The sequence below is a fragment of the Notothenia coriiceps genome, unplaced genomic scaffold (assembly GCF_000735185.1).
Source record: "Notothenia coriiceps isolate Sejong01 unplaced genomic scaffold, NC01 NC01_scaffold00032809, whole genome shotgun sequence".
Taxonomy (NCBI): domain Eukaryota; kingdom Metazoa; phylum Chordata; class Actinopteri; order Perciformes; family Nototheniidae; genus Notothenia; species Notothenia coriiceps.
Window position 1 is genome coordinate 144,138 of NW_011365510.1, and position 20,494 is coordinate 164,631.

The window sequence follows — 20,494 nt, forward strand, 5'->3', positions numbered from 1 at the left end:
GAGGCTCTAGGCGACGCCTGACGATATGACCACATTTTTACCAAAACAAAACACAACTCTCACAAGAAAGCCCGTTAGCACACGCACTTAGCCGTATGGAAAACCGGCCTGATGCTACCTCGTCCGCTAACTAGCAAAAACGATATTTAAAATGTAATATGTTCTGCACAACACATATCAGTATATGTACGCACGTACATAGCGTAATCCATCACTTACATTCATGGCCGCAGAGTAGGCATAACTTTTTGCAGTCCGGGGCTACAGTCGGGTAAAGCGGGATTTACTAACTCCTCCCTCGATTCTATTCGGCTCTAAGTTTCAAAAAGGTGTCAACCCCAAAATCGACCAATGGGATTCCAGAGATAGGAGTCCTAGGAAGTATAAATAATGCAGCAGCGGCAGCTTTAAGCACATAGCGCAGATGAGGAACCACAGCTGCACCTCCACCTCCACCGCACAACAGCAAGAACACCGACAACACAGCGAACAGAGAACACAGAGACAACAAGCAGGCAACAGAACATAATATTACAAGGACAAGGATTTAATTTGCTCTTTTGGACCTTATCGAGCAAAATAATGGCACCCAGAAAGAGCTGTAGGGAGAGCAGGGATTGTGAGACCATCCGGGTAATGTAAGACACCCCCGTATCTAAGGCAACGGAAACAAATTGTGGCATCGTGACCCATTATGTTTTCAAGCTCCTCCCATTCCCCTTGCCAGGAAGGTGAAGTTGGTGCTGGTGCCTGTGGTAAGTAGTGTTTTTTCACACAAATGTGTTTTTTGCATGTAAAAGTAAGTTCCTTGCAATGAACCTAATCAACTATTGTGTCAAAGCCACAAGTTGATTCAGGTAGAAAAAACTATATCATCATACATGTTGATGAACTTCCAACAATATACAACCATGTGCAGTTGATGCTATTGAAGATTAGCCTGAATTGCAGAGATGTTGTTTTTTCTAAAATGGTGTGTGGCCATGAGCACAAAGTAAAGTTTAGTCCTAAAACACTATTTAGTGTAACGTGAAATCTGTACACCATTACATATGTCTTTTTGTGCAATCGCTCACACATGTAGGTACAAAGCCATCATGCACAGAACTACATAAGAAGAAGAATCTAACCTTGGGGCAAACAATCTATCCGTGCACAGATGATGGAGACGCAGCGCAGCCCGCCTGAATCATTTTGGCGAAGGAAAAGAGTCCTAAGAATAAGCTGGAGGGTGAAATATTGACAAGACACACCCACTCCAAAGACTTCATTAATAGAACCTAAATGAGAAATGAGGCGAAGTAAAATCAGTAGCTCTGGGCGCGCTAGCCGAGGCGCACAATGAGTAATATCACAGATGAGATGACGGAGGAGCTTGCCAAACACTGAAACACTAGCTACCAGTCAGTCCCCTCACTGGCCTTGCTTCGCAGGTTAGAGAGCGTCCTGAACTCGAGCATTTGAGTACCGCCACTATAGACGGGAGGGAACAATATCCCTGTACATGTCTTGCGATCACAGAAACAATGTGGTAGGGCTAGTGTGCAGGAGGAGAGGCGACTATGATTATTATGCTACGGCTTAAGCATTTAGGAGACAGAGACTCTGCACCCTTGCACAAAGCAAACATTCTTATGAAGCCTGTTAAAGATGAATTCTCTACTCTTGTAAGGAATACGAGTGGTTGGCAGGTTCCCTAGCAACTGATCGCCCTCTCTCCTGCCCAAACTCCCGGAGGCAACATCACACATCAGGGAGGCTCAGCGCTTGCAATATATAACTACAGTGGGGGAGTTCTTGTACGGAAAATCTGCCCTGTAGTACTGATGAGAGGGTGACACGACATCTACCAACTGTTGAGTGCCCAAATGTTCTTTACTGGCAGGCTTTACCCTCGTAAGATTTGGCTTTTTGACCGAAGGTTCTGCCACTTGCCTCTCTTGCTTTAACAGGCACGACATTCTCCAGCACAGGATTTTCAATGTGGATGAAACAGGGCGTCTTTACAGTTCAAAAGCCACGCAGTAAGCAAAACATGACTACACTAGAGCAGCACCAGATGACTGCGAAGTGGCTTGTGATAGCATCCTGATGGAAAAATGAAATGGACTAGAAATGAAATGCATGTCCTTTCTACTCGAAACTAGTAGCCTCTGACTGCCAGACCATCGCCGCGCAACCCTTCTATTTTTGCACTCATGTCGTGAACAAGATAAGAAAAAAACAGCAGGGTATTCTATCTACCACCAATTCAGCCTGATGAGAGGCGACAGAACAACTGGTGGTGTGTGCCAGTGAATGCTGCGCGGGTAATGTGCCCGTAGACCTTGTCCATGGTTTGGTTCCCCAGAGTCTTATGGGGTTAGAGGATGACTTGCATGACTAGCGAGAGTCACTAAGCGAACTTCAGGAGGGCCAAAGTGCCGATCCAACCAAGACAACGGACTGGATGAATGAAGTACACCTGGCCTGAGTCCATGGCTCACTCTGCACAGCAGCACACTCAGGGTGACAATCCTACCGTCCCACGCTGCTTATATACCTTAAGATAATCTTAGAAGCTCACATCTCGACTCAAGGGCAGACTAAGAAAAAGCAAAGAGCAACAGTATGGTTATGCTCACCTCTGTGCCACCACACACATCCCTACCAGGCATGCAGACATTCAGTCGATCGTGGACCACGTTGTAATGGCCCGTGTCCAATGACCCTACTCGTATACACGAGCTGTGATGGGTGGAATGAGATCTACAACTCTGCGCAAAAGAGCAGTCTCCATCTACCAGGATTTGCAGGACCTTGTGAATGAGGCCTTCTTGTCAGCAGTGACACCAAGGAATATCATTTCTGATCAAGTCCCACTGGATTTCCAATATAACAGAAGATATTTCCTGAGGAAGCGTTTGCACCATCCATTGGTATCAGAACCAAGAGGGGGCAAAACCCTGACGCTGCAGTCCTGCACCACAAGCGCTGGCCGAGCCACTTCATATGAGCCAGATGGTCACTCCCCCACCTTGGCGCCGGACAATCGACAAACACTTACCTGCTGCATATGCTAATCCATAACCACTCCCAGCGTGGTCCCACATGGATTGCCTCAGCCAGCTAGTATCTCAGTGAGGCGCTATCACATCGACACTCCACTCCTGCTCTCCCCCGTGCAATACCTTCCCACTTCTCCAAATGTCCCTCCAGAGCAAAACGCAGGAAAGAAAGCGGTGTGAAGAAAGGCTTGGCTCATCCTACACACGATCTCCTGAGAAGCCAGGGGATTAGCAATAGTATAAGCGCTATCAAATGAAGAGACATTAAGAGAATATGGCAGGGAAAAAAACAATATATAGCAAATAGAAAGGGAAAACTGAAAAAAGAAAGCACGCCAAAAGGAAAATCATAGATAGGGGATGCTTCTGAGTAGATGATGATGCCCTGTCGAGCTGTGATGATGAGAGCCCTGGACGGATCGCAGACGACAACGATCCCTGGAAACATAGCGTATCTGAAAGTGGCGTGAATCTTTTTATGGTTCCTCAGTATAACTTGCAACCGCACAAACTATACTAGTTGTAGTCGCCCGAGTATACGTTTGGCATGGTTGAGCTATAAGATGAGGACTCACGACGACATATGTAACACCCCTATTTCCGCGTTCAGAACGAATTTCCAGGCGAAATTTGACGGGTGAAGAGTTGCCCTCTCCGTGTGGTTCCTCCAGTGTCCTATTAGGTTGATGGCCAGTCTTGCTTCACCACCATCACCTTTAGGAATCCATGCCATCTCACACATTCTGTAATTTATAGTCAACCACGTGGGTCCTCCTCCCACTGTTTCTTGTTTCCTGGTATTCTACTGATGGCAATCTGTGTAAGTATGTTCGTCATCTGAACTTCCAACTTTCTTCACACCCAGTGCCAACCGTACACGGCAGACTCTCTGTGTTTGGCTGACAAAAGATTACACAAAAAGCACCCAGCTTTCAGATCTATCGCTTCCCAGGATCACTTCTCTCGACATAACAACACAGAGCTCTCATCATCATGGCGACAGGACAACACAAACAACACAGAGCTGCTATCTATGATTTTCCTTGGACACACATATTCAGTTTTCCCTTTTCCTTTGCTATTTTGTTTTTTCCCTACAACAAATAATGTCTCTCTTCAACAATACTATGCCAGACAATCAGGAGTATTGTTAGGATAGCTGTCTTATCAACGCTTTCTTCGTTTGTGCTCTGGGGGAGGACATTTGGGAAGGGAGGATTTCACAAGACACATACCATCGGTAGGCATCTGAGTCACAGGCACCACAGAGACCAAAGCGGAGTGGATGGATTAGCATCTGCTAGCAGGTGGTTCATCTGCAGGGAAAGTGTACCATCTGGATCATCTGAGGGATGGACCAGTGGATGCAGGCTGCAGCTCAGGTTTTGCCGGTCCTGACACCAATGGATGGTGCAAACGCTTCCTCAGGAAATATCTCTGTTAATATTGGAAAATCCCAGTTGGACTGAATCCAGAAGTGAATATTCCGTGGTGTCACTGCTGCAAGAAGGCCTCATTCCCAGTCCTGCAATCTGGTAGATGTGAGATCTTTTGCCAGGTTAGATCTCATCCACCATCAAGAGCTCGGTTGCATAGGGTCTTGAACGGCCATACACGGTCCCACGTCGAGAGGCTGCATGCGGTGGGATGTGTGGGGTGGAAGGTGAGCATAACCATACTGTTGCTCCTTTTGCTTTGTCTTCTGCCTTGAGTGAGATTGTGAGCTTTTAAAGATTATCAAGGATTAAGCAGCGTGGGACGGTCAGGATTGCACTGAGTGTGCTGTGTCAGGTGATCAAGGAACTCAGGCCAGGTGTATTCATTCATCCATCCCTGTTCTGGTAGGAGGCACCTTTGGCTCCGGAGGTGCCCCTAATCATGAAGTCATCCTTAACTAACTCTGGGGAAGACAAACATGGAGTAGGGCATTCCCAGCAGCATTCACTGCACACACCACAGTTCACCAGTCTCTCTCCTCATGCTGATGTGATAGAACCAACTTGTTTTTTTCCTTCTCGTCACAACATGAATCAAATAGATAACGTTTAGAGCATGTGCAATCAGTAAGGCTACTATTTGTCTAGAAAGGTACATTGCATTTCATTTCAGTCATTCAATTTTTTCCAGTTCACAGTTCACTGGTCATTATCACAAGCCCACTCAGCTATCAGCTGGTGCTCTCTAGTGTATAAATGTTTTGCGTTACCTGCCGTGGCTTTTGAACTGGTAAAAGACGCCTGTTGTTCAATCCACATTGAAAATCAGGTGTGGAGGGAATGTGTGTCCTGTTTAAGAAGAGAGGCAAGGGAAGAACCTTATCGGAACAAAACCAAATCTTACAGGTAAAGCCTCCATAAAACATTTGCAAAAAAGAATTAATTCTGCACCTGTCCCATCACTACAGCAGATTTTCGAAGGAACTCCCCCACTGTAGTTTTTATGAGGCTGTAGACCTTCCCAGGGATGTTCCTCCGGAGTTGGACAGAGAGATGGCGACGTGCTACGGACCTGCCAAACCCACTCTATTCCTAAAGAGGTAAGAACTCATTATTATAAGATTTAGCTTTGTGGCAAGATCATTTGTTCTAAGTTAACCTACATAATCATTGATCTCTTGCACACCCTAGCCTACCTGCACATTGTTTCCGTGTCCAATTGCGGTACAGGGATATTGTTTCCTCTGCGTATTCAATGCCAGTTCACGACCCTAACTGGAGCAAGGCCATGGAACTGGGTCAGCTAGTGTTTCAAAGTGTTTGCAAAAAGCCTCGCCTTCCATCTCATCTGTGAATATCTCTTTGCCTCAAACCTACCATCCCCGAGTACTGATTTTACTCCCCTTTTCTCTTTTTTCTTTAATGAATCTTTGTAGGGTATTCTTGTCATATGCATTTCTAATCCCTCCATGCTTTTCTTAGGACTTCATTTTCGCACTTGCATGACCTCAGCGCGTGCACTCTCCATCTCTGCGAGGGGTGTTTCGGCCCCAGGTCTGTCTTTCTTGTTTGAAATTCTGCAATGATGCGTTTCTTACAATTGTTTGACTGGACATTACAAAATAAAAACATAATGTTAAATGTAATATTAACCCACTAAATAGTTTCAGACTAAAACTTAAACTTGTGCTTCATGGTGCACAAGCACAAGCAATTTTCGTCTCTTAAACCCCACAGCCACCATTTTAGATAAAACAACATCTCTAGCAATTCAGGCTAATCTTCAACTAGCATCAATCACATGGTTTTATATGTTGAAAGTTCATCAACATGTATGATATAAGTTTTTCTACCTGAATCTATTTGCTTTGACACAATAGTTGATTAAGTTCATAGCAAGAACATTTACTTTTACATGCAAAAAACACATTTTTGTGAAAAAAACATACTTACCACAACACCAGCACCAACTTCACCTTCCTGGCAAGGGGGGAATGGGAGGAGCTTGAAAACATAATGGTCACATGACCACAATTGTGTTCCGTTGCCTAGATACAGGGGGTGTCTCACATTACCCGATGTCTCACAATACCCTGCTCTCCCCTACTTAAACTCTGCTAATACTTTATGCTAATAGGCTACATAGGACTACTTTTACTTGAGTAATGATTCAAATGGAGGGCGTTTATGTGAAGTGGAGTGATTTCAGAGTGTGAATATGTATTTACTTAAGTACAACATCTGAAAACGTATCCACCACGGATCTTAAGACACTGGCATGGGCACTTGGCACTTAAATACTTACCATAGACTGCAAGGGTACACTATTTATCACACAGATAAACACAACTGCAGTTCTTATTATACATCCATGCTGCAGACGGGGTTGTCGTGCCGTCCTATTCCGGTAATTGAGGGGATAGCAAGAGCAAGATGGACTGCGCATGCTCAGAGTCCTTTAAATTGAGCCTTTTAGCATCGATCACGCTGATAGCTATGTATATATTTACCTTTAGCCACCTTAACTAAATTGGGTGCTGTGGGACGGTACTGCCACGGGACTCTGCATACTCTTAAGCTTGGGATAAACTTTAAATAGACAATCAGAAGAATACATTACATACGGCTGTTTCTTCGAGTGCTCGAAAACACTTCACATGGACCTACTGTCACCATCAACACTTTGGCTTTTCTTTAAACGCGATTAAGTGGTTGTTCATTGACTCAGTCGAAATTACTATAGAGTCTCCAGTCACCGAGATCACTACAAATGTATATTTAATTTCAGGAGCTATTTGGTCATATTTCTGAAAGGCAAGAAGAAAATAAAGTGGTGATCCATACTCTTTTCGACCACAAGAGGACTGAATTGCACCATTAACCCATGTTACAAATCTGACTTAAGCGTTCATGTTTTCTTCGTGTTGAGTTTTAATTTCTCCATGAACCCTAAACTCAAGGTAGGCTGTTTGCAAGTTATGTAATGTTATTGTCACAATATCTTCTTTTATTAATCAGATGTATATTTTAATAAGTGATGAACTGCTGTTAGGGAAAAAATGAAAATAATACCAACAAAACTTCTTCTTTTTTTTAAACCTACCTTTTAATACAATACAATGTCAATTTGAAATATTATTTTGAAAGTGTTGAAATGTTTTCCCTTATTTAGTAATTAACAAATAAGAGAGGTTCAAATCAGACATATAATGAATGGGTCACTGTTTTTTTCTTCTCACTTGTCACTTACAGTAGGGCTTAAATGTCTACAGAGTCTTTACTGCTTCTCATCATGTTTTCGTTCAAGGTGAAAACACATTCAGAATGACCGCCATAGATGGAACGGATGGTCTGATTTGCGTTCATAAGTTTCTGGACCTCCGCCTTCAGGACCCCTATGGGCCCCCAAACGCCAACAACTGCTGTCGACCCTTTGGATTCCACCTCCCTAATCATGGACCCCAATATTGTTTTGGATGAACACTACAATGCTGCCCGTGGCTTGCAGAAGATTCTTCAGGCAAGCCTTGACGTGGATGCTAAGACATGTTGAATGGATGTCAACAATAACTGCAATGCTAGAACCTAACTAAAGCATTATCTTACTGAATTGTTCTTTTTTTTAGTATTACAAGTCATGCAGGACATTAGTGTTTTTCTTGGTGTGGATGAATTATCAGAGGAAGATAAGCTGACCGTACAGTAGTTCACGTTCGTAAGATCTAGCTTTTTTTTGTTGCAGCCCCACTGGGTAGCAGAAGGCCAAATAGCGAACCCGGTGCCTCTCCATAATACAACCAAAGGCTTCCAGAGCATCCAAGTAGGTACAATGCTGTACCAAGATTTAGAGATTTCAAATTCATTTAATGTTAATTGTGAATTGTTAATTGTTTTGGAAAATTTATTGAAAAGGCTTAAAAACTGGCAGAGGAGTATTCTCATGTTAAGAACTGATTCAACATTTTGTCCTTTTTTGTTGTTGGAACTGTGAAGCAGCAAACTATTTTTGTTAAATTATTTGTTTGAATGCAAACATTGGTAAGAACACTTGTGTAAGGCTAAATGTTATCCCATCATGTGGCGGAGCTTCTTATTTAACTCCCTTTCTTGCATAAGGAGGTTGGTGCTGTGTTCTTTGAAGGCTTCAAAATCCTGTAAAGTAATGGAAATGGTGTTTAGTATTTTTCAGCGATATACAAGCACCTGACTTTGAATCGCTTTTCAATATTGCAGATTCAAACAAACCTTTCTCTGCTTCCAATTTGATTTTATGGATTCTTCAAGTGCACACTGGAGAGACTTCACTTTAACATCTGCATTAACAGCTTCGGCTTCCTTTTCAAATCTGGCAGGGACAAATGTAGGCGGGGACAATAATTGTTAACATTCAGGTTCTTCAAGCAGTTGTGTACTTTTGACACACCATGTATTTACCTGTGCTCTGCTCTGGCCCAGGCTTTTTTCTCCTCTTTCCATTTAGTCTCCAGCTGCTTGATTTCCTCTTGTTTCTCCTGGGTTCAAGAGCAAAGTTATTGGTTGGTCTGTGCAGAGCTTTGATTAATGAGAACAAATACTATTTTTAATCACCTGAATTATTTTCCCCCTTTCCATAGACAAGTAGAGTAGTTTGTCTTTCTCTTTGGTGAGGCTTGTTATACTTTCTCTCATGTTGCTTTCCTTCAAAGCATGCTCTTCTTCTGCTTTTTGTAGCTTCTGCTGAAGGTCTGGTTGAGGAGAGAAGGTCACGCGTTTACAAGTGCTTGTGCTTTGAAGCACTTCAGAGAGTGATACACAATTTCTACCCACCGTTGCACATTTCTAAAGCATCTCTTTGTTGTTGCTGAGAATCATGCAATTGATTAAGTAGGGATGCCTCCTTGTTTTCATGCTGCGTTGTTTGCTCCAGGATCTTAGACTTGCATCCAGCTAATTCCACACTGAAAGATTGATATTGGAGAAAATGTAATTTAGAATAAAAAATGGGGCAAAACGCACATTTTAAAAGCTTCAAACAAGAAATGTTTGGCAGATTGGACAGATTAATCACTCAGATGATCAAAATGGCTGTTTATTCATTTTCTGTTGATCAACCTTTTAGCAATATTAATAATTAACGGATAATAGTTCTTACCTATATTCATTTTCCCTTTTTTCATATTTTTCTGTCAGCTGTTTGATTTCTTGCATCAGTTTTTGAACACACACTTCTTTATCTTGTAGTTTTTGGGAGAAAAGTGTTTTGTTTTCCGACTGCAGTTGTTGGTTTACCAGCTTTAACTGAACATTTTGATGTTTGTGCTCGTCCATGAAAGCAATTATTGCTTGATTGTTTGAGGCTAAATCCATAAATCTTTTCTCTATGAGCTCAGCTTTCTTTCTTTCACTGTCAAGTTCTTTCTGGTATTGTGCTACTTGTTCCTCTGACTCCGTATTGATTTTTTGCAGGGCTAGACATCGAAGAAGCACTTCATCTGCTCTCTGTTTCAGCATGCAGATCAGACCTGACTGTTCGTCTATCCGGGACCGCAGCAGCCCTGTCTCTGTGGCATCCTCCACAGAAAAGCTTCGAAGTCTCTCCAGTGACTTCTGAATACTGTCCATTTGCTGGAATAAGGGAAAAGCCCTGTGTTATAACATGTTACGCAGGTGCTTATGGCATCTTCTCAGTAAACAATAACAACAATAAGCTAGTATATTTGATAGGTCAAATAGTCATCACTTTTATTGGAAGGAATACAATGAATGAATAAAAATAAAAATTGGACATATGCATATCATATAATAATTCAAGTAAATAACATCAGTTAAATGCAACCAGGAAGAAAAGTTCATGTCAATGATCATAGTTGTATACCCAGTGGTGGAATGTAACTTTACATTTACTTAAAATATATAGTGTGCTTAAATGTGCCATTCTGCATAATGATTATTTTTGGTAGGCTTACTTTAAATATATGTTGATGCTAATAAATGTTTACTTCTACTTGAGAACTATTTTTGAATGCAGTAGGCTACTTGTAATTGTATTTTTAATCTGTAGTATTGCTACTTTTAGTTAAGTGATTCATTGCAGTACTGCTTCCACCTGTTTAAAGCTCACTGGATTGTTATAACGTTATAATTGCCTTTACACGTAAGTGGTCGAATTTGATTTGAAAACGTTTCTTTACTGTTTTAGTTTGGGTAGGTGTTTTTGTCAATTAAATGTCATGCAAGTGGAGTACAAAGTTTTTCCTGCAATGTTGCGAAAACAAAGTGTAATCAGGAGACGGCTAACTAGAGAGTTAGCTAGCTAAATTAGCTAGTAACAGTTAAGCTAGTTCTAGAGACACCAACGGAGGAATCCGCAGATTTGTCGCTGCCGTCAAAAACCTTGTCATACCTCCGTCGTGTTGCCCTCCAACTTCATGAAGTTGTCTGCATTTCTTGGTGGAGTTGTCATGTTAAGCAAATCCCGGTTTTACATTGACAACAACTTAGTTTTAATTTTGCTTCAAGTTTCTCCAACTTTCAGTTGCTCGGTCGCTAATGGCAACACTAATTTTAGCCGAGCTGCCTGTTATTTACAGTAGCAACAGATGAAGCACTGCTGTTCCGCTGCCCGGCCGCAAGGTAGAGCTGTTGGGCCTTTGATTAGCCGCTGAAGGTATGGCTCTAAGTGTTATTGTGGAAGAACCAAACACTGTAAAATAACGAGTATTTTATTATGCTATAAAACTGTTCAACTCAATTTCACCTTGTTACGTTTTTTGTTTGCCAAGCTACCGTATTTGCGAGTCACTTCTCATTCTCAGATATGTCGCCGCCTTCTGTTGATTTAACTTCTTATGCTAATTGTTTATTTTTGTCACTTGGGAAAGCATTTCTTTTCCTACGGGGCCTGAGGTTTGCCGGTTGTACTCGAAAATGAATGTATGTCAAATTGAGGCATTTTTGTAATATAAGTTACACTCTTACAATCACTTGCAATCTACTTGTAGGCCTATCAATCTTTATGTGTGTGACTGTCAGAATGCAACACGGTTCCTTGGTTGGACCCGAACCAGACATTTTAGGATTACGTGACTCGTCTTGGCCTTTTAGGATTCAGTGCAACCTAATTTAACTCTTTTCATTCGTTAGTTTGTATTTGTTTAACTCCCATCACTATTTTTCTTTACAAGTGACCGTGTGCAACCTCCCAAGTGCGGGGCAAGTAAACAGCGTGGATATGGCCCCGTGTGAGTGAAAATCACTGGCACTATGCTCGAGACAAGTCGGACCTGGCTGCATGGTATTATGCAGATTCCAGGGCCAGAGGGATTTATCCGGAGGGCCGAGGCAGGCTTGGGGGGAGCGGCTGGGCTGTCCCGGGCTTTTGTGCACGCCCCTTTTCATCAACTAGCGGGCCAAGAAAGGCAGACAGAAGAAAGCACCAGCATCCCAGCCCCAGTCCCTGCAGCTCCTCCATCTGCAGAGTGGAGCTGGACGGACCAGCCAGAATGTGGAGAGCACTGCTGCTACAACTCTTCCTCGTCTTCATATGCTCTGTGAGATGGTGCCACTCTGAAGGTGAGTAGTGGGATTTTGCTTCCACGTTTCTTTGGTTCACACAGGCTGTCAGCTGAATGATTCATTGGGGACCTGCTGAGTTGTTGTGCTATTCACTTGTGCACTTGTTGCACATCAAAACAAAACAGTGTTCTCCTCCAGTAATTGTGTCGTGGCCACTAAGTAATGTTTTTCTGGCTCTGGAGCTAAACGTTGTAGCACATAGTATTACTTTAAAGGTTGAGCACAAAGCCTTCCTCAGACAGATTGGAAGTTCTCTTGAGGAACTTTTGCCTGAGCTTTACTGTTGCTAGGTAACAGAAAAGAGCATGTGACTTACAGACAATCTGTGAGGACTGAGAGCTACTGGTACAAATCTCATTCAGTGGAGCAGATTTGACGCTGCTAACCACTAATTCAAAACTTGATTCTAGCTTCAGGAGGAACTTTATTTCCTAATGTAAGACAGCAGACAGGAAAAAAAACACTCAGATACTGCTCTTTATACATGACAGTCTTGTGTTTGTCTCCTGCGTTTGTAGCACAGCGAGAGCCTACTTCTCAAATTGTAATCTGCTTTCTTTTTGCTCAACCCTTACTATGTAAGCTCCTTAGTGTGAATCAAGCAACTAATTACACTGCAGCTGCTGCAGAATGAAGCCATTTCTAACTAAGGAGAAGTGTGGAGTTGAGTAAAAACTGTACCAAGAGAAAGGTCATGGCTACAGCTTTCTTATATATATTTGTATAAAATATCCTGGACCAAATTCCTCACTGTCTAACAGACACACAAACATGAAAGAAAAGCTAGACTGTCTATGCCAAAAAGACAATATAACAGTGTTGACATGGAGACTGTAGCATTTAGAAAATTCAGCTGGCATTTCCTTTGAATTACAGCAGTCACAGTACTTGTAGCTGACATTTGCAGATGACTACTGAGGTGTACAAAAGGACCACTTGACTAAAACCACAGACTCTAAGTAAACGTTGTCAGCATGTTCACAGTGATCATTAGCTTGGATTTTTGTGATTAGCAAATAGTGATGTAGACAGTTTTTTATAAAATTCTCAGGGATTTATTTTTGACCTAGTTTCATAACCATTCCATGTTATCAAGATCCTCCTGGTGGTGTGGGACTGAATGAATGGTCACTTCTGGATACATTCTCTAAACCCTGTTTGATCCTCCATTTTTTTAGTTTGACACTTGTTATTCCATGACCTTTTGTAACACACTATCCAGTCTTTGGCCTTGATACTGCTGCAGAATGCTTACACCGACATGAATAGCTAATGTGACATTTTCAGGGCATTTCACGGTGCTGCTTTGTTAACCATCTTTTGCCATTTTTGCTGTTTCAGACATATTTTGACACTACATTAAGTTGTTTTTCTCTGTAAATAATTTGCCACTGAGCTCCGAATAACATAGTAAGTGCAAAGTAAGACCTTTAATGGTGTTAGTTATTACGTTTTGTTTACTTCATAAGAGGAATGTGAAACAGAATAACAGATTGTTAATGCAATCGTCAGCTATTATTCTGGTCAGATGTCACCGGGGTTAATGTGCCTTGATTCGACCATGCCTATCCTTCTGTTCGGTCTGTATTGACTGTAAAAAAGTATTCTCTTGTGATAACATTTTTAAAGACTCAAAAACGTTGCCTGCACGTGCATGTTAAACCTCACGCATGCCGGCTTCTATCCGGTATAGGAGCCTAAATCCTTGTGCAACAGTTACACTGCATTAGAAACGGGGACACAGTTGGCACAAATCGAGAGCAAATCCTTTCCTTTCCAGCAGCCCCCTCAGTCTAGGTTACAAACGCTGAGGATAAACGGTGAGCGGTGACTCACTGTACAGGAGAAATAAGTTGTCCTGTGGCTGTCTCATCAAATTGTGACAGCTTCATTTATGATTCTTTTCACTCATGCTTTTGTTAGGGCACGTACCAAAAACCATGTTGGGTTTTCCTCAATTTCAACCACACCAAGCCTTTAGTCCACACTCTATTTATTCCTCCCCCTTGCTCCCATGCCACTGCCAAAGCCCCTCGGTTTTTCAATGTTTTGTGTGTAGCAGTGAGAGCCAAAGTCACTTGTTTGGCAATTGACTGCATTCTGCTGCATTGATTTCCATATGAAATAGGCAGCAGCACTCCGCTCTGACAGCATGGATGGGTCCAGCGTTTCATGCTGCCAGCAGCCCCTTTTCTCCACACGCATTCAGTGAGTGCAGGGGCCTGCACCAACACAAGGCGGTATTGATTAAAGCTTTGAAACATCCTTCAGGCGCCCCACATCACAAGAAAGACATGGTAGTGTGGACAGGTGTTTTCTTAATGGGTGGCCATGACAAGGGAGCTTATGTTCAACTTTTGTTTCACCTTATCGCAGGAAGTAGGCACCACTGTTGAGTACTTTTTTAGGGTGACACTTCCAGTTATGAGTTTGCATCCCTGCTGGCACCTCTTTTGTGTCATTGTAATTTCACAGTGGGGTTTAAGGCGTATGGGGGGCTTCATTCTAATGAAAATTCCTCTACTACTCTTCTTTGTTGGGCAATAGTAAGGCTTCCTTGTCTTCCTGCATGGTTAGTGGGGTGCTCTCTCCTGCTGTGGGTTTAAGTTGCTAATTAGGAAAGACAAGGCTAAAAAGAAGGAAAAGGAAAACATTCAATTACACAAAACACCCCAAAAAAGCTCATACGGTAATCTGACTCAGGCTAAAAACTATTAAGAATAGTTTTGCACAGTTCACCTTGGCTCTTACCTTCGTTAATATTAATTGACTTGCAAAATTGTGAGTTGTCAGGATGAAGACATTTGAGGATTAAGGAAAAGTTACAAAGACGTTCTTTACAGTATGTAAGAAGAGCCCTTGCATAAGATAGTGCTGTTGAAAGGTTCAGCTTCAGTGTATCTGTCACCTTTCCCAGAAGTAATACTGTCGGGAAACACTGGCTGCATGTGAAAGCCTCCAGCAGATTGGTTTCTCCTTGGCATACGTGCTTTAAGGTTATCCAGCTTGGCCTAAATGTATGGCCACTAAACATCTTGATCTTTTACTTTCCTTGTGTTTCATCCATTTGATGAGCAATTTTTTCCAATACCATTTTTTGTTACATCAATGTTCCGTTTAATGACACGATTGTATTTTGGTTTTTTCGCCCTTTTTTAGTTTCGAATCCATCTGTCATTGTTATAGGAACTATTTTTTTTTGTTAAATAGAGCGCATCTCTTTGCAGTTTTCAAACTGTACGCAACACTTGCCCTTACCTCCTTGCTATAGATGATGCTGACACCTCTGGGATCACTGCCTTGTAACAAAGGCTCCCTTTGAGCAGATTGTGGGCAATTTTATCATTAGTAAACTGAGCAGGAAAAAAGCTTTGCCTCCTAGGTAGCTGCTGAAGGAGTTAAACATGCAGGTCGTAAAGCAGTTTGGTGTTTTACTGGCTGCTTAATCTGAGACAATCATTCTGATCAGAGAATGCAAGGCTTTAAACGACACAGTGTATTATTCACATTTGGCAGTACTTTCACTTGCTAGTCAACACAATATCATATAACAATGTATGTATATTCTTTATGTTTAAGTGAGGTGGAGACATTGAACATAGACTTTTTAAGTTTTAATGAAATGATTTAGTTTATTTGTATTAAATGAAAATGCATATATCTGACTTTAATGCCTGGCTTTTTGTACCTTGGCAATACAATTAAAAAAAAAATTAAAAAGTTAATTAAAAAAGCTAATTTAGGACTTTTATCTAATTCACCAGCACCAACACTAAGTGCAGATATATTCACTTCAGGTCAGAATGACTTGCTTGAAGTGAATATATCTGCACTTTCTGTTGTTCGGAGTTTGAATCTCTATGGTTTTTGCACTTATTGTAAAATGTGGGCAGTGGGTGAGGGAGACGGGTGGACAGAGGGAGGGAGTTGAGGTGGATGGAGGTATTTCTTTAACTGTTTTTTTTTTGATATCCAGAGGGCATAAGAAATGCCTCTCTGGATGTGAAGTGGGAAAACCTTCGTTCCAGGAGAAAACCCAATGCAAAAATACTATAGAGAGGGTAAGGAAGAAGGGCAGATAAAAGATGGGCATGAGGTAGATGGAGGTGGGGTGAGGAAGATGAGGGAGGGGAAGAGAGGTGAAGAGGGGGGATAAAAGGGAGCTACTGTTGTCGTGAACAACTAGCAGCGGCCTGTATTCTCCTTGTCTCTTTTCCTCTCTTGTTTCTTCTCCTTTCTGCTTATCTTTTTCTGCAGTCTTGCCTCTCCTGCCTGGGTCTTCTTCAAGTGGGGTAACTCCTCCTGTTCCTTCTCCTCATCCTCCCCCTTCTTCACTTTGCTTTCGGAGCTCTGGTCTTTATTGGAAAGGTTGTCCCCCACCTCTTTTACTTTCATCTCCATCGGTGTGACTTTCATCTCCCAGCTATTTGGTTTCCTAACTAGGTCCTTTGTGGACTCCTCCTGTTTCTTTATTTCATATTTCCTCTCTTTTACTCCTGTCCCCACCGCTGCTGCCAAGCTAAGTTTATCCTCCCGTCTGCTCTCCTGGTCCTGCAGCACGACCTGTCTTGCTCCGGTCGTCGGTAAGTAGGGGAACTCTTCCAGGTATTTCCTCTCATCCTCCAACTCTTTGGTTTCACAGCTGTGGTCTTCATTGGCCAGGTTGTCCTCCATCTCCTTCACTTCGATCATCATCGTGACTTGAAGACCACAGCTGTGAAACCAAAGAGTTGGAGGATGAGAGGAAATACCTNAATATGGGTGAATGACATGTAGTATGTAAAGCGCTTTGAGGGGTCTTAAAGACTGGATAAAGTGCTATATAAGTACAGTCCATTTACAAAATGTACACAGAACTTTGAAAAAGGTCCTCCAAAGAATTGCTAATAATGCAACATGTACTTACGGCAGTTGTGCCTCTCATCTGAGCCGTCCTCACAGTCCTCCTCATCATCACACACCCACACATCAGGGATACACTCGCCGTCACTCAAACACTCGAAATGACTCGAATCACATGTTACCTGAGCTGTGGGAATACACACAGAGCATTTCACATTTACAAAACTCGACTGTAATCCAGCAAAGGGGAAAGTTACTACGTGCCTTTGCTCATGTACTGTACTCTAGGACCATTTTTTTTAATTTGTACTTTGTTTTCATTTTATATTTATAATTCAGCTTCACTGAATTTATGCAGGTATAGGATTATTCTTTACAGCGCTAAAGCTAGTTACCTTTTGGTTTAAGAATTCACACAAATAAAATGTTATATGGTGGATTCACTTTGTAAAGTGAGTGAGAGTAGATTATCCTTTACTGAATCCTTCTGGTTTTTAAATCAAGGATTTTCGTATTTCTGATTCAGGTTGGAATGGGTTTTGACTAAACATCCCTACCCTCTCAAGTGCCATGTTAGCCTACAGTGTGATATAATGAGCAACTCACGGCAGCCGTGTTCGTCAGAGTCGTCCACACAGTCGGATGTGCCGTCACAGTGCCAGTCACCGGGTATACACCGTCCTGTGCCACAGCGGAACTGCCCCAACTCGCATCCTGAACACAATTCAAATTATGGCAAGAATAAGTGCTTGACTGCAAGCTTTCCAATGCTTTAACTGTCATTACGACACGATACCATAATACAATACGATAATACTTTTATGGTCAGATCAAGTCTGAAATGTGACTTGCATCACAGCAGCTCCATGTGTAACATCAACATAGACAAATATCAAGACACAATACATGAAAAACAAACAACAAACATTTAACAGCACAATCACTGTGAGAAAACATGCTCAAAGACCCTTTAGCGTGCATTTGATTACATTATTAGTATTCATAATGCTTTTGTCATTATTATTTTTCGATTAAGTCCAAAACTTATTTTTTCTTTTAAAATGTGTGTCATTCTATCCATCATGGAACCCTAAAAAGAATTATTAAAAAGAAGGTGAATAATAACATGATTGATACAAATCTGAGTACTCTGTATTTGATCAAAACATGACGTAAGGGGGATTCCTTTAACTGATGAAACATGTTGTTAACAGATTTGACAAGCCTTGGAGACAAGCGTGCCAGCCATCCCCCCCGGCAGTTACACAATCTTCTCCGTCTGCATTCATTTCAAGATTCCTTTTGATGTTTCCACTGAGTAGCATCTGTAGAAATAAGGCACCACCCCTCTACCTTCTCCTGATGTTTTCCAGGAGAGATTGATTCAGGCAGCATAGTTCAGTGTCCAATAGGAATGTGTACTTCTGATTGTCTCTCTGACAGCCTGATTTATGGTGCGTGCTGTTCCTTTCCAGTCTGAAGTGTAATTGGAATAAATAGTGGTACTGGGTGGTACCACATCCATTTTTACCCAAATTCTTCGTGAGAGGAGCTGCGAGGTGGTGATTGGTGGTGCTCGCTTGGGGTTGAGCGTCTATCTCTGTCTTGTCTTATCCAGCATTTAGAAAAATGCTTCCGTCCTAATCAACTAGCTTTCTACACTTGCAAAATACTGTGGCTTCTTTTCAAAAAATGTAATGCTGCAGCACCCTATAGAAATAGCTCTACAATTCCAATATAATGACTTGAAGTTACTAGTTTTAAGTGCAGGAGCACAGGCCCCACTACTGCTTTGGCAGTGATCAATCTTTAAAATACATTACATATAGGAGATGGTGACAGACCTCTTCATCTAAATACATTCAACGCAGGATTCATTAATGTTCCAGTAGTTTACACTTGTTTAGGTAAACATGTTGATATACTTTTCCATTACATGTTTTAATAATTCCTTAACCAGTTCAGGTCTTGAGGTGGTCCCCTTTAAGAGCCTTTTAAAAAAGCAATGCAGAGGCCGGTTTTGCTGGGAGTATATTGGTTAGGGGACCCGTTGCAAAGGGGCAACCTCTTCACCTGAGCGGACATTCAGCATGTGTATAGCTTCATTCAACAGTTGTGTACAGTAGGTGGGGAAATGCAAAAAGTAAAAAAAAGTTCTAAACCGCAACATTTAAAGAAATAAATAAATTCTGCTATCAATATACTTAAAATGCATTTATTCACTTAGAATGGCAATACTGTACATAACCTTTTGCTTTAACCTACTATTTTAAAATGTATGTTGATGGTATTTAATGTCTGTAAAATAATGACAACATTGAGATTTAGATTGATAAACCCCACTTCACAATGCTATTTAGTCGTTGGGTTGGATTTTACTTTCAAAATAAAAGCCCTAGACATATATACTGCACCACTACATACCAGAGCAATTGCCGCAAAATAACAGCTAGATGCAAAATGTCTATAAGTAGGGATCTGTGCCCAAATTTCACTTTGTCCGTTTATGTCGGAAATTCGATTGTCTTTTTTTTCAAATACATTCTAAAACGGTCCAAATGTAAAACTGTCGTGGTGTTAAGGCACAGCAGAATAGATGTTTATGAACATATATGAACATGTTAAAGGTTAAGGATTGCAACTTTGAATGCATCTCGGTAAACAAAACCGTGATCCTTCAAATTCAAATAAATACAAAATCTTTCATTGCTTTTCCTGAACTTCCTGTCCGAGTTAGTGTTGTCAGTGTGAGTGATCTGATTACACGTAAATGTGCTCACCTCGTGCACTTCATGGCCATTTTTTGTCAAGAGCCAGGTTATGACATCATCAGAAGATTAAATTGGCATCCATCTGCTGATGATGTCACAACTTCATCTGCTGATGATGTCATAACTTCATCTGCTGATGAGGTCACGGTGAGGTCACGATGAGGTCACAATGAGGTCATGATGAGGTCATCATCAAAGCCATTGGCATTCTGAACATGTTTGCAGGTCAAACGGATTTACTTCATACACTTACAGTCCCATACAGACAAAAAGTCTACTCAAAAACATTTACCGTCTTCTACAAAGAAATACGGTCTTGTACTTTCATTATTCTAACTACGCATAATTCAAGACTAAAACAGACTTGTGCCATGGCTGGAATAATGATCCCAGCAGTGTGTGAGCAGGTGAGCTGCAGACAGGAGAAGGAGCAAGCCGCCCAGAGGCTCACAGAGGCCCAGATCACGCTGTGCAGCAGAAATACTGCATTGGAAGTGGGTATTAAACACTGGGAGTTCCTATATGGACTTCTGGACAAGCATACACGTGTCCTGGCAGAGAAAAACAAGCACTGGGAGGTGAATTGGCCTAAACACGAGAATATGTTGAATACCAGGATCCAGCACAGGGACGGTGTAATCAGGGGTCTGACAGAAGCCAACAAGACCCTGTCGAGAAAAAATACCAAATTGGAGGGAACAGAGCAGAGCTGGCAGGATCAGATCCGCCAGAGGGACACTGCAATCGTGCGTCTGAACAAGGAGAAGGAGTTTCTCTTTCAGAAGCTTGCAGTGACCACAAAAAAATACAATGTACTGAAGGTGGAATCTTTAAACATCCTGGC

General features: G+C 41.8%; 2 protein-coding genes across 2 annotated transcripts in view; one reads left to right on the forward strand and one right to left on the reverse strand.

The window, feature by feature from the left end:
- Nucleotides 1–7,590: 7,590 nt before the first annotated feature.
- On the reverse strand, nt 7,591–11,116 carry zgc:172182 (coiled-coil domain-containing protein 89). Its single transcript, XM_010789368.1, has 7 exons — nt 10,866–11,116; nt 9,615–10,087; nt 9,290–9,420; nt 9,071–9,207; nt 8,918–8,994; nt 8,729–8,828; nt 7,591–8,635 (listed from the first exon to the last, which is right to left on the reverse strand). The coding sequence occupies exons 1-7, from the start codon at nt 10,923–10,925 to the stop codon at nt 8,549–8,551; spliced, it is 1,065 nt and encodes a 354-aa protein (XP_010787670.1). The 5' UTR covers nt 10,926–11,116; the 3' UTR covers nt 7,591–8,548.
- Nucleotides 11,117–20,021: 8,905 nt separating this feature from the next.
- The window catches only part of lrp2a (low density lipoprotein receptor-related protein 2a), a 47,957-nt gene continuing 47,484 nt past the window's right edge, over nt 20,022–20,494 (forward strand). Inside the window, exon 1 of the mRNA XM_010789381.1 lies at nt 20,022–20,400. Coding sequence (XP_010787683.1) covers nt 20,022–20,400 — 379 coding nt within the window. The remainder of the gene's footprint in view (nt 20,401–20,494) is intronic.

Excerpts from the sequence above, each read along its gene's own strand:
- zgc:172182 (XM_010789368.1), bottom strand. The coding sequence starts at position 10,925 with ATGACAACTCCACCAAGAAATGCAGACAACTTCATGAAGTTGGAGGGC. Across the intron at positions 10,088-10,865 it reads TGGAGGGCAACACGACGGAG|CAAATGGACAGTATTCAGAA; the intron begins GTATGACAAGGT and ends CCCTTATTCCAG. Across the intron at positions 9,208-9,289 it reads TGCTTTAGAAATGTGCAACG|ACCTTCAGCAGAAGCTACAA; the intron begins GTGGGTAGAAAT and ends CTCCTCAACCAG.